At 40.6% G+C, this 12,636-nt stretch overlaps 1 protein-coding gene across 5 annotated transcripts; it reads left to right on the top strand.

The window, feature by feature from the left end:
- The first annotated feature begins 1,893 nt into the window (after positions 1 to 1,893).
- MTX3 (metaxin 3) lies at positions 1,894 to 11,895 on the top strand. 5 transcript variants are annotated; one of them, XM_040090777.1, is made up of 9 exons: positions 1,894 to 2,025; positions 2,491 to 2,560; positions 4,014 to 4,090; positions 5,618 to 5,710; positions 6,718 to 6,900; positions 7,049 to 7,125; positions 7,995 to 8,152; positions 8,549 to 8,637; positions 10,013 to 11,895. In XM_040090777.1, the coding sequence occupies exons 1-9, from the start codon at positions 1,945 to 1,947 to the stop codon at positions 10,121 to 10,123; spliced, it is 939 nt and encodes a 312-aa protein (XP_039946711.1). In that variant the 5' UTR covers positions 1,894 to 1,944; the 3' UTR covers positions 10,124 to 11,895. The 5 variants fall into 5 exon arrangements, with proteins under 5 accessions (XP_039946711.1, XP_039946710.1, XP_039946714.1 ...); XM_040090776.1 differs by having other exon boundaries at positions 9,987 to 11,895; XM_040090780.2 differs by lacking the exon at positions 10,013 to 11,895 and adding an exon at positions 8,873 to 9,943 and having other exon boundaries at positions 8,549 to 8,674.
- The last annotated feature ends 741 nt before the right edge of the window (positions 11,896 to 12,636 follow it).

Here is a 12,636-nt window from a genome sequence, read left to right as displayed (position 1 = left end):
GCAAAGTACCTGGACAGACTGAGAAGTTAGCTGGTGCCCGTAGGGAGGAAAAGAAATTAAAAAATATCCTTAGAATATGTATCTTAAATAAGCCTTTAGAAGGAAAAATGTAATATGGCAGTAAAAAAAATAATTTAAAAAAAATGCTTCCGTTAACATTGCCAGTGGTATGTTTTTCTGAGGAAAAATGTTGGTATGTATTTCTTCTCCCATGTTTCTCATAAAATGGAGAATTTATGCCACAGATCTGAGATCTCAGATCTGTGGCATAAATTTTTATCCTGACACTTTCTTCCACAATTTTTATGTGCATCTGAAATTGTGGATCTGGGAGAGTGAAAGAAAAAATTAAACTTTACCCTCCTCCTTTTGCATAGAAGACTTGAATAAGGGTGGTCAGTGCAGGGCCTTTTTTTAGTCAGTGTGTGGCATTTTTTCCTTTTGTGGGAAGGATGGAAACCTGACTTAGCATTTAGATGTGCCGTGGCACGACTGCACAAGCTCTGGAACAAACAGCTGACAACTTGATGCCTCTAAAGGTCTGCAGCTAAAACCACACTGAACGGGTTATCATTATAACCTGGTCAAAACTGGTAACGTACCATCAGAGCTCCTTGTTTTTAGAGCCAAATTGCTGATGGCTGCTCTACACAGTGGATTGAGAGCCACAATTTTACTTTTTTTTCTTCCTCCTGTTAGGGAAATTAATCCACAAACACCAGAGGTTTATGTCCAAAAAGGAAACAGAGGAATCCTTTTACTTTATTCAAATAAAGGGAGAGGCCACGGGGCATTTCCCCTAGGGTCTCTGAAATTTTTGGAGGACGCAGCCTCCTTTTTATCCGAGTTTCCCGGCTGTATTTCCCTCTCTCTTTCCCCATTGGCTGAGGGACTTGAGAGGTACAGACTTCCTGGAGTGCCTAAGACCTAAGATTCCCCTTTTAATGCATAACCCCCCTAATTTTTAATTCTTATGGGATTTATGGTTTTCCCCATTGTTACTTTCATCTTTCGATATCCAATTTCATTTTGTAAAGGCAAGTATCTTCCATTCATCAACCAGTAGAATCCTTCCCATTGTTTCTCTTATCTCTCAGTGCTAGTTTTCTCTACCAGCAGATCCAGGGCTTGTTTGTAAAGACAAATCTTGTCATTTCTCACTCCTATGAAAAGTCGTAACTCCGTGTCAGGGCTGGAGGATGAGGGTTCAGCCAGACAGTACCAAAAGCACCCGTGCTGCTTCCCAAGAGGCTGACCCCCAGGATACAGCCTGAGAGGACCTTGTCCCCAGGCAGGGCCTGGCCTCCTCTTCCAGGCAGGGAGTGACAGGACAAGAGGACATAGTTCTCAATTCAAGAGGGACATTGAGGTGCTGGAGCTAGTCCAGAGAAGGGCAACGGAACTGTGAAAGGCTCCGGCGCACAAGTCCTGTGGGGAGGGGCTGAGAGGGCGAAAGAGGAGTTTGTTTAGCCTGGTGAAAAGGAGGCGCCTCAGGGGGGAACTTACTGGTTTCCACAAGCACCCGAAAGGAGGCTATCCTGGCAGTGGTTGTCCTTTTGCGAAGGGACCTGGGTAGTATGAAGATATAGTCTTAAGCTGTGCCAGGGGAGCTTTGAGCTGGACATTTGGAAGAATTTCCTCAGAGAAAGTGTGATTTGACGGGAACGGGCTGCCCAGGGAGGTGGTGGAGTCACCACCCCTAGAGGCGTTCAAGGGAAACCCGCATGTGCCACTTGCCCCCGCGGTCTGGTTGGGGGTCGACCACAAACTGGTGGCGATGATCTCAGAGGCCTCATCCAACCGAGCTGATTCGGTGATTCGGTGACTTCCCAAGGGCAGGCGGCGGCTCCCGCGCGGCCGCCTCTCTCTCTCCTCGCAGCGCGGCCGCGGCCCCTCGGGCGCCGCCATGCGGCGGGAGCAGCGCCGCGCTGCCCGGCGGACAAGATGGCGGCTCCCATGGAGCTCAGCTGCTGGGGAGGAGACTGGGGGCTGCCGTCCCTGCACCCGGAGTCTCTCACCGTCATGGTAACGGGCGGCGGCCACCGCCCGGCCCGGGAGGGAGGCGGGGGAGCGGCGGCGCCCCGGGGCTCGCCTGCCGCCCGCACGGACGTTCGCGGGGCTCCTTCTTGCCTCGGGAGAGGCCGGGGGTGGGAGGCGGGATGTTGGGCCCGCGGCGCGGGCCTGCCTCGTTCCCCACGGGAGACGCCGGCGACGCTGCCGCCCTTGCCCGGGGCTGCGGAGCCCTTCCCGGTGGCGCTGCGGAGCCCTTCCCGGTGGCGCTGCCGCCCTTGCCGGGGGCTGCGGGGCCTCTGCCCAGCATTCCCTGGAGCCACACTGGGGCAATGAAGCCCGACCGAAACCCGTCGCGCACCTGCTGGTGGTTGTTCCTCAGTGCACGAAGGTGTTCAGCACAACTTCTAAAGCTCTGTTTTACGCTTTTCTTATACATTGTGACAAGGTTTCTCCCCTGCCCTCCAATCTTTTTTGCAGGCTTACGCCAAATTTTCTGGTGCTCCCCTGACAGTGAATACTATAACTAACTCCTGGAGAGCTCCGAAAGGTACCATCTTCGCAGCCTTTATTACTCTAATCACAGCTGTGTTATAAATGTAGGTCCCAGTTTCTGTGTTTGCATTGGGTTTGTGTTCATGAGTGCAGTCTGCCCCAATTAAATGACTTCACAGGATCAAGTGTGATGAATTTGTGAGAATGAAATAATGGAAGACATAAATAAAGTGCTTCAGAGGACAGTTCATTAAAATGTGCATGGGTGAGGCAACAGGCAGTTAAAGCAGTAATGCCAACGTAACTGTTTCAGTCAGGCAGTCTGAATTAATGCTATAGTGAAGGCAAATTTGTAAGCTTTTTGCATATTTATAAGGGCAGTAAATAGACAGGTGTATGGAAGAGCTCTTTAGCTTAATGGGTTGGTACAGTTGCAAGTGGAATGTGAGCCTCAGCAAGTGCAGCTTACATTAGCTGGGATTTTGGGTATCGTGCTGAATTAGAGGGTTTGACTGAAAAACAGTGAAGGTAACCTGTCAGAGAGAACTACTTTCTTTTGGATGCTTCTATTCATTGCTTATTTGTTTCCTCAACAGTTATTGTCTTGGTGTATTTAAGAGAGGTAAAATCATTGCAAGGTTAAAGTCCTATGTCCCTTATACTTAACCAGGTTATCAGTTCATGCACAAGTCGAGTCTTTGGTTCTTGCTTTTCAGTGTGTTATTTTCTGTTAGGGGAAAATACCGAGAGCTGGGTGGACTTGCTAGAAATTTGGTGGCTATCCTCATAAGGAAAACACATAAAATCAATTAAGAAAGCAGTTTAAATGTAAGTGTTGGTGATAATTAATATTTTAATATTATTTAGCACTGTCCTGTTGGGCTCGTTCTGGCAGTTCTGTTTGAATGCTCTGTAAGGTAGCCCCTGTTACAGAGACTCTGCACTCTACAGGCTTTGATCCTGCAATTTTACGACTAAAGGAGTTGATTATGTCCAGTCAGCTTCTGGCAGAGGGGAAGTACTTAGTTCTTTGAGTAATTCATGGGTACGCAGTGGTAGCTTGGGCATTGTTTGTAGCAAGGCTAGAGAAAAAAAAGATGGTTAAAATGGATTTGGAGGGGAAGAAGAAAAATTGAAAAGCAGCTCAGAGGTGGATGAATTGAGAGGATAGTTGGACTGAGTTGGAATTTTTGTCTTAAGATGATCATCTGAAATCTAGACAAGAAACCCAGTTTTCAAAATATTGGATACCTAGGAAAAAACATTGTCTTCAGTCTGATTTGATGTTGCCCTTTTTTATGTTTATTATTAGTAAAGGCCACAATAGACTAAGAGTATTTGTAACGTCAGTGGAACTCCCCTGCTATGTAAAATGTTTTGTTTCTGTTTACATGTTAGGAAAATCAGAGCATGCTATTGAGGAAAAGGAAAGTACATACAGTGACTGAATGCTTTTTAGTTAGAACTCATTCATACAAATTGTTGACTGTATTATTTATGCCTTCTAGGGGATCTGCCAGTCCTGGTATCAGAAGACATTGTTATTTCTCAGCCAGCAAAAATACTTAACTTCTTAAGAAAGCAGGTAGATCTCTTTCAAAAAGACTTGTTTTCTTTGACTTGCAGTGACTCATGCATGTCTCCTCTGTACACTGATGCAGGCTTCCAAAACACAGAGTTTAGTTCAGACCCAGTGCTTTTCTGTTTTTCATGAGAATTGAAAAATTGTTATTTAAAATTTTGATCATCAGTTGTGTGAAAGATTTAAAAATAAGCATTGAAAAAATCTAATTGAAAAGGACAACAAGCTGTCCCTAATTGAGAGTTCCTTACTGATCACCCTGCTTATAATTATAACACTTTTAATGTCATTATGACTTTGCAGACCTAGGTTTGAAAAATATCATCATTTAGGTTAACAGTTTAAATGGGTCATTTCCCAGTGCTATTTTTGAAAGATAATACATACATACATATTAATAATGTATAATACATACATCAAAAAAATACATGTTTTTGATCTTTGTGTTTTTTCTATAGCTTGTAACATAAAAGTGTCTGCAGGCATTTCTTGATGCACACCAGGTTATTGCCTTTTGTTGGACTCTTAATGTTTTTTGTACACAAAGAAAAAAGCTGTACAATTTCTTCTTCGCAGAAAGTATAATGATATCTAGTAAACGATGTCATCATCTTTTTATTCCTAAGATGGACCTCTAGCCCACTATTCTGCTTTTACATTAGAAATGCAGTTCCTGTTTGGTTAGATGATCTGTTAAATACCATGTTAGTGAAACTTAAAGCTTCATGGGAAGACAGTTGAGTTGGAATTTTAGACAGTTGTTTTGAAATTCTGAAGTTTCAGATTCATATGGATTGAATTTGAACTTGGTATTCATGTGAATAACAAAGGTTCCATGATGCTGAGGGGAAAACCCTCTTTATGTTAAAGTATAACAGTTGTATGCTTGCTTTCCAGATGTTCAAGTGTCAGCACTGGCCTTTTGGTTATAAATTAATGAAGCAAGCCTACTCACTCAGCCCCCAAATTTTTCAATCCTTATAATGTATCTTAGAAGAATCCAGTTTTAGAATTAAAAGTTCGGTCAGTAACTGCATAAATTTAGCTGTACATTTATTCCCTTACATTGTTACCATCCAATTTCTTAACTTTTAGAATGTTTATTAAAAGCAAAATATGGGAACGCATGCTTTTTATTTTATGCTTACACCTGCTAAAGTGTCTTCAGATGCTTCTTGAAAAATAACAGTGGAGACTTACCAGAGGTTTGCTACATCCCTGAGTATTGAAAATTTGCCTCTGTATCGCTTTACATTTGCTTGGAAACATAAGAAGGAGACACAAGAATTATTTTGGAAATAGGAGGGCCTCAAGCTCTAGGAATGGGAAAGTGGAAAAAAGATTTGGCAGAGTTGGCCCGAAGGAAGAATATTCTAGTGAGTGAATACTTTCTATTCCAAAAATGGTTTGTTTATTTACTGCCTTGATAAGTGTTAAGTTTGCAGCAGTAACTTTCCATTGATAATGTTTTTTGAAAGTTCTGTGTTTAAACTGGTTTGTTGTTGTTTTGTTTTGTTTTTAAATTAATAGAAATACAATGCTGATTATGATTTGTCTGCAAAACAAGGAGCTGATACACTGGCATATATTGCACTACTTGAAGAGAAACTGCTTCCTGCTCTGGTAAATATTAATGAATACTTTGTAATGGTCAGAATACTTGGAATTGAATGCTGTAAGAGACATTAAAGACTCTCAGCCGCAGCCCTGGCTGGAACATGGTTGTTTCATTAGTCTGGTTTTTGGAAATACTGCTTAGCAACTCTTGAAAAAGAAATAAGTGTGTGTTTGTGGAGTGTCAAGTAATAATAGTAGATTTATGGAATACATTTTAAAAGGACACCTACTTAGGATTTTTTTTCTGTTGGTCTTTGGGAAACAGTATCCTAAAAACAGCTTATTGTGGCCATTTTTTGTTTCATTTGATTTTCTGAAAAAAACTGATTAAGATGTGTCTGATGTGAGATGCACAATTGAAAGCCTTTTGAATTTTTGAGTTAAAATTAAGAAATTAAAATGTCCATTGCTAGCTTAGTTTTTCAGTTCTAAATAAGACATGGCCATTTGCCCTCACTATTTCAGTGCAATTACACTAGAGCTATAAGACCCAGAGACACTGAGTCTTTTAAATGACTTTGGGAAGTCATTTTGTACAGGGAAAAATACTCTGACCAGATGGTATCATAAGCTATTCAGCTTTTCGGCTGACCATGGTTTCCAATTCATAATTTCATAATGTTTTGTATTTTAAGATTTATATACAGTTTCAAAACAAAATTCCAGGAAGTTCAAACCTGTTGCTGTATATATGCAGCTTTTTTGTAATTTATTTTCAATATACAGTGTGTGTGTATGTATCTGTACAATACATAATACATACATAATTTTATGCAGATGCGTATAGATCTCTGTAATATAATTGGTGTTTTTCTTTATTTGGGAGGTAACTATTGCCTTACTCATGTACTCCTGCAGTCACAGGATTAGTATGTTCCTCTACAGAGCCTGATAGCCTTAAATTACAACGATTCTTGTTTCTTGTGTTTTTCAGAGAGAGGGCTTGCATGTCAGGTGTCACGAGTTGTCTACTCATTCAAATTTCAGTTACATTTTCCCTCATGTTGTTACAGCTGCACACTTTCTGGGTTGAGGCTGAAAATTACTGCAGTGTGACAAAGCCATGGTTTGCCTCAAGGATTGCCTTCCCACTGAGTTTGTATCTGCCTGGAAAGATGTCCAGGGAAGCACTGAACAGGATCTTGCTGACCAAGGGAGGCCCTCCACTCTACAGTCTCACTGAAGTGGAAGCGCAGGTATGTGTTGTGCAGTAAGGAACTCTTAAGTTGGTTCTGTCAAAGACAAGAACTGAAACAGTCTAGCAAACTGTCAAACTATCAAATGGTGCTGTGCATACCAGCCTGGCTACACCTGTAGCTCTTAGATGGTCTTGTGTCTCATCAGATATACAGGGATGCCAAGGAGTGCCTAAATCTCCTGTCGAAGAGATTGGGAACATCTCAGTTTTTCTTTGGAGATACGTGAGTGTGACTTTTTAAATTATTATTATTATTATTATTTTGGTAAATGACTAATAAAAAAGGTACCACACCACTCTGTGAGCGCTTGAACTTTTTTTCTCTTTAACCTGCCAGGATGTTAGAAGTGCTTCCAGTAGCTTTTTGTCTCACACTCTACTTTTCAGATAAATGTGAATGAGCAAACAGGGCATGAATGAGATCATCAGACTTAGTCAATGTGTTGTCTCTCTTATCCTGCTTTTTTCCACAGAGAGGGAAATGCTGCCCATAGCTGCTAAGAAAATGTGAGGTGCACTGGAGAACACTTTTTTAGTCACTGACTGTCACCCCCTGGCTTTGTATGTAGAAAAAAAAGCTTTTGGCTGAGGTGTTACTACTGCCCTCATGGGAGAAGGGCGTAGGTCCAGGAATGCTATTCCTGTGGTGTGTGTGCAGAGCAGGAAGCAGATAGGGCCAGGAACACAGAGCCAGCAGGTCCTGAAAGGCATGATCTCTTCTTTAGCTGTTGAAGCTGGACCGCTCCATGAGGGAGGATCCTGGTCCCCTGGTCCCCAGCATGATTTTTGTGGTGGCAGAAAAGTGTTTTAGAATGGCTTGCTTATCCGTGTATGGGATAGCATTGACTCTGTTGTAATGCTGACATTATTGCCAGCATGTCTCTAGTTAAGAGATGCTGAAAGGATTTAAAGTTGGGTGCTGAAAGTTGGTACAAAGCGATTACCAGGTTGATGGGCAAAGGTGGAATGACAGAAGGACTGTCTATATTCTGTCCTGAGTTGTATTTGACATACACGGAAAACTGGATGCTTAGAAGTCTTAAATGTCTTATCTCGAGTCACTTCAGTATTTTCTTGTGTTGCTCTTTTAAGGCCTACCACCTTGGATGCCTTCGTGTTTGGTTTCCTTGCACCAATTTATAAAGTTTGCTTCCCGAGGGTACAGTTGCAAGAGCATTTGAAACAGCTTTCCAATCTGTGTCGATTTTGTGATGAAATTTTAACTTGCTACTTCAGGTTAACTGTCTCAGGTAAGTTGTGGGGTTTTTCTCCTTTTTGTCGTCTGTACTCCTATTGGAATTAGTACTTAAAGATTCTATTTGTGAACCAAGGCAGATTAGATTTCATGTCGTTTATGCTAGACTTTCTTTGGGGAAATGAAGAAACTTCTACACTTGGGCAGAAAGGATTCAAAATTAAAAGCAAGTGTTAATACTCAGTTTTAGATTCTGTTGAGTATTGGCAAAATCTTATGGCTCACGCTTAGTACTCCTGATTTTCTCACATGGAATGGCTTTTTCACTTAGATTCTTCTTTGCGTAAAAATACTGCATGAACTCTCTCTCCAATGTGAGTTTATTTTTTAAGAATTTAAAAGCTTCTATAAATACCTTTTCACTCTTCATCTTTCTACCTTCACTCTCCAGGCCATTCTCCAGCTGGACAGGATACAGCAGATGCTAATCTGCAGAAACTCACACAGCTTGTAAATAAGGAGTCCAACTTGATTGAAAAGGTTACTTTTGCTTCAGTATCTTTAATTTTGCCGCTTTGTTGTGGTTACTTGCTCACAAATACCCTTGCATGGCAAATGCAACTGTACAGTGGACTTTATTTTAATTACTTCTTTTCTAGTGAGTTACGTTGTGTAGAGAGGCGAGAAGAATATTACATTATTTGGAAGGAGGAATTAATGAAGCCTTGCACTAAAAAAGTATTTTTAATACAACCAAAAGAACATTGTCTTGCAGGTGTGCACACCAACAGAGGAGTGGTGTCTTTCCGCAGGCGTACGTTGAGCAAAGGAGGCAAATGTATTGGTCAAAACTCAGAAATGGTCCTGCAAATTAAAACTGATCACCAGCTTTCCTTGCTCTCAGCTGCATGCTGTAGTAAATAACCGGCAGTCACTCTTCTCCTGCTTGTTCTACATCTCGCTGTTTTTTCTTATGTTCTTTACTTCTAAGGCTGTCACTCAGCACCTATCAAAAGCTATACAACTTACCTGAAAAATACTTGTGAAGAATTAGCCTTTTTATGCAGATAGAACACTAACTGAAAGGGTAGAAGGCTTTTCTTCCTGAAAAAGATCAGTGTGTGAAATAGATCATTCATTATGATCAGCCTTCTGTAGCATTAGGTATTGATGCTCTTTCTGGCATTGAAATGTGGCTGTGGAAGTTTTAAACAATGGGTTACATAGACATTTTTTAGGTGTGATGGAGGAAAATCTGATCCTGCCTTGAAGAAATGGAATAGACTAGGCAGCCTCTGCAGATCTCCCCTGTGCTTTTATTCTGTATCAACTAACTTTTTCAGACCACATTACGTAGAGGGCATTAGAGTGATTTCCTATGAAAATGTAAATTATTTATATTCAGAGATTAATTTTAACCTCTATTTGAAAAGGTCTTAACACAAGTGCTTTATTACATACTTTTTGAAATGTGCAACTAATACAAATTCACTCAGCATCTACAGAACATTTCTGATTTCAAAAGGTTTATTCTTGCATGGTGCTGAATAGGCAGAAGCATCCCTTGATGTTAGCAGTTTGACTCTTGATCTGCCTTCTCACAGCATTTGGTTATTGTACAATATCTGACCTCTTAGAAATGGTGTTGCTTCCTTCAGTAATCTTGACCAAACAGCCTGAGCAGAAGCACATCCAGGTGCGCTGGGTTTAATGCACCATATGTAAGGGAATAATTAGCGGCTCTAACACAGGCATATATTTGGGAGTGGAAATAAAACAAACCACCAGTTGTTGCTGGTCCTGACAGTAAACATACATCAACCCAGTATAAATGATGGCAGCTCTGACAAATAAGACTAATTGTATAATCTATATTCTGCTGTTGCCAGATCCGGCTCTCATTGTTTCTCTGCAGATGGATGACAACCTTCGTAAGAGTCCTCAGCATCCCCCTCGTAAGCTCACAACGCTCAAGCTTGCTGCAGGTGGAGAGGAAAGCAGTCCAATGAGTCGCTTATCGCCTTGACATCTCTTGTTGCCCATATACATGTGTTCTGTAACTCAGCTGAGTGCCACAGTAAATTTTTTTCACATGAATGTTTTGCAAGGGATGAATATGCTAAAGGGTACAAGTAGAGAAGAATTAGAGTTTTACAGTCTTCTGTCTACCTGTTCTTTTATGAAATTGCATAGATCAGGCTGGCCACACACTACTCTGGAGCTAAGCTAAGCTAAACTGAACCAAGCTTATTACTGCAGATGTTAACATGATTTTGTATAGCATACTTTTGCCTTTAGCCTAGCAGAAATGTTTACCTAAAGTTAAAAATCTGCTTATGGAATGTTCACTGTTATTTTATTTTGTGGGTTTTGATTTTACTGTAATCATGTTACTGTATGTGAGTGGGTATACTGTGTCTGAAAAGGACAAAGTCCAGTTGCAAACTCTGAAAAGACAAAATGTTGCCATTCATGGCTGCTGAGAAATGAAAAAAAATGACAGGAAGGTAAATATTTTTATTGTGCTTTAATGAACTTGGGATTTGTGTTTTATGGTTGTTTGTATCTTTGAAACTTTGTCATGTTGTATATTGAAGGGGATTATTGAAAAGCATGTGCACTATGGGGATTAAAATGATGCACAATGCTAACATTTCACAGTACCTCGTATTAGTTCTTTGTGAAACAGGTTTAACCTGTGCACAGAATAATAGCACATGCTGCAAAACTGTTAAGTCAAAATCACAGAAATCTTGTAGTGGATGGAAACATTTGATTAGCTGCTGTCAGGACAAGATTGGATGAGCAAACTTATTGCATCTGTGGATTGAAAGGGACTATTTAGGGCTTGTTAAGAAGGCTGATGTAGGCTTTTAAATGTGTCACAAATGCCTCTTAATTAGCTTAGTCTTATTTTTTAAAAACCACTACAGTTTATTCAAAAATTAAACTAAAAATTTTTAAATTTTTTTTTACATGATGGTCTATCTAGTTCAGAGTTCCTTTCTCTTTGCAAACTGTGGTATATTGCAGGGCATATTTCTTCTGTTCAGTTACACTTTTTCTTTTACAGAAGCCTTGCCAGCTCTAGAGATCCAAGCAATTCTGTTACAAAAGAGATGTAATTTTTTTACTGGCAAAGTACTGGCAGGTGTTTCATGAGTGGATGAAAAGAGAATTAGACAAGGAGATTGGTCAAAATGGCAGTGCTTGGGATACAGAATTCAGATAGCTGTATGTGTGGGATAACAGTTCAGAGGCAGGGTTGTTGTTTCTCTGGCCAAATCCAAATAGTCTTTCAGCTTCCCTTTGGCTACTAGTCACGTTTGAGATACACAGATAAATTACTTCCTCTTTGTGAAAACAGGATGGTAGATTGTGTACATATTGTACCTTTTGGACTTGATATGTCGAGAATGTAATATCTTTAACATTTCTTAGTTGAAATGTTTGGTTTCTAATGAGCACTTTAAAATACTGTTGAAGCTTCATGCTCTTACTAGAGTATTTGTTGCAGTGACTTGAAACTAATTTAGCTCATATTCATGATAACTGTATAAACTGACAGTCCATTACATGCAAAAGTAATTTAAATGTTTAAAATCCATACTGCCTGTACCTGGACAAGATTTACATGAGATCAAGTCACATAGCTTTACAGAGCTCTTCTTTTACAAACACGGCCATGGAAAATATGCCTTTGGTTGTTGCTTTTGTGAGTACATTCACTCAGCCTATAAAATCTCTTTGTAAAAAGGATTGTTATTCCGAGATTAAAATTCTGGATTTTTAGTGGAATTTTGGTAGAGTTTTTTGTGGTATATCCATTGGGGTTTCTGTGTGTTTTTATTTTTTCCTTGTGGAAAAGTTTATCTTGTCCATTAAAAATAAAACAAAAACCCTGCTGACTGCTGGGACAAGAAATTGAAGCAACTTAGCATATCCATGAGATTAGATTTTAAACTTTTATCACACCTCTTCAGTATCATTACTTCCTTTCAACACAACTGCTTTTGGGAAAGGAGGAATGTGGAGGCACACATTTGCTGATCTTACTAAATGTGAGCTTTGGGCCATGTGATTGGGCCGATCTGAAATTTTGGTATACCGATGCTCAAGGAACTTCATTCACTTGGTGGCAGAGGACAAACAGGGCTGGAGATCACAGCAAACATTGCCTGCAGTCATGCACACCGTCCCAGGCAACGAGTGAGGTTGCATAGCCATTCACTTCCTTATTTTACTTTCTATCCAAGGTGAATTCAAACTCAGACTCCTTTATGTGGGCAGTGTCATCCCTGGGCTGGTAACTCAGGCTTGCCCGTTAGTTTACTGGCACATTTTGTATGTTCTGAAGCTGGGAGGTGAAGGCTTTCCAGGGTGGAGTCAATTTAAATAACTATGCATCTGAAGTAGTCAAAGCTGCTTCTCTGGCTAGGAGGGAAAGATGGGTGTGATTGAGGTGTGATTTGTCTACTTAGAGCAGATAAGAATTGCGTTCCTGAACATGTGCTGTGTCTGCTGTGTGCAAAGGAAGCC

This window comes from Hirundo rustica, chromosome Z (genome assembly GCF_015227805.2).
Source record: "Hirundo rustica isolate bHirRus1 chromosome Z, bHirRus1.pri.v3, whole genome shotgun sequence".
NCBI lineage: Eukaryota > Metazoa > Chordata > Aves > Passeriformes > Hirundinidae > Hirundo > Hirundo rustica.
This window is presented reverse-complemented; position numbering and strand designations above follow the sequence as displayed.

What these genes read in the sequence shown, in the direction of transcription:
- MTX3 (XM_040090780.2), top strand. Translation starts at nt 1,945, where the DNA reads ATGGCGGCTCCCATGGAGCTCAGCTGCTGGGGAGGAGACTGGGGGCTG. An exon ending in TTAACTTCTTAAGAAAGCAG is followed by an intron (nt 4,091 to 5,617) that starts GTAGATCTCTTT and finishes TTAAATTAATAG; the next exon opens with AAATACAATGCTGATTATGA. An exon ending in TCACTGAAGTGGAAGCGCAG is followed by an intron (nt 6,901 to 7,048) that starts GTATGTGTTGTG and finishes GTGTCTCATCAG; the next exon opens with ATATACAGGGATGCCAAGGA.